Below are 828 nucleotides of genomic sequence, written 5' to 3' on the forward strand. Positions count from 1 at the left end.
TGTTTGTGCCCCAGCCTCTGTAACAGCTATCAGCCTCACCAGAGATTTATTACTAGTTTACAACAAGAAGAGCCCGAAAGCGGGAGCTGGTCCCAGCGCCGCCCATGCTGGCACTCAGGGCGGCCCCCGCGCCCCGAGCTCTGCAGCGCCTACAGCTTCTTGCCCTTCTTCAGCTTGTTGCGGTGCCATGTGTTGTACTTCCGCAGGCGCCTCCAATACTCGATCGAGTCGGGATCCAGCTCCTCCAGCTTCTTGGGGGGCCCGAGGTGGATCTTAAAGAGCCTGGGGGCGAATGCAGAGGATGTGAGGCGGCGGCAGGGAGGGCAAAGGGACAAGCACGGGACGGAGCGATGGAAGTGCATGACCAGGACGTGCGGATCCCTCACCCACCACATCCGCAGTGCAGCCTGCTCTCCTCCCCTGGCCCTCGGGGAAGGTCTCTGGGCTGCAGAGCGGCAGTTTTCCTCCTCCCAGAACAGTTCCCTGTCCGTCCTACACTTGTCTGGGCCTCTGGGACGGCACCTCTGTAGGTATGGGCACCCCAGGAGGGACCCCCCTTCTGCGCACAGCAAGGGGAGCTGGGAACCACCTACCAGTCGGGGTACTCGGAGTCGGGCTTCAGGGCCACCTCCGGGCCGTCCTTGAAGTAATTGACCCCCATGGCATAGGTGGTGAGCATGGCGGGGTCCGTGCACACCTCCGGCCCCTTCAGCCCCTCCTTCCACAAGTTCTTGCCCTTGGACTTCATAGCTGCGGGGACAAGGGCACGGTCGAGACAGGGTACGCGAGGGGGGGACGGAGACGCAGGCAGGGGAGAGGAAGGGGGCT

General features: G+C 63.2%; 1 protein-coding gene across 1 annotated transcript; it reads right to left on the reverse strand.

Moving 5' to 3' along the window:
* Window positions 1-29: 29 nt before the first annotated feature.
* MRPL54 (mitochondrial ribosomal protein L54) lies at window positions 30-774 on the reverse strand. The gene is made up of 2 exons (XM_009277052.2): window positions 594-774; window positions 30-282 (listed from the first exon to the last, which is right to left on the reverse strand). Exons 1-2 carry the CDS (start codon window positions 746-748, stop codon window positions 150-152), a joined length of 288 nt encoding a protein of 95 aa, XP_009275327.1. The 5' UTR covers window positions 749-774; the 3' UTR covers window positions 30-149.
* Window positions 775-828: the final 54 nt, after the last annotated feature.

The sequence above is a fragment of the Aptenodytes forsteri genome, unplaced genomic scaffold (genome assembly GCF_000699145.1).
Source record: "Aptenodytes forsteri isolate BGI_AS27 unplaced genomic scaffold, ASM69914v1 Scaffold274, whole genome shotgun sequence".
Lineage (NCBI taxonomy): Eukaryota > Metazoa > Chordata > Aves > Sphenisciformes > Spheniscidae > Aptenodytes > Aptenodytes forsteri.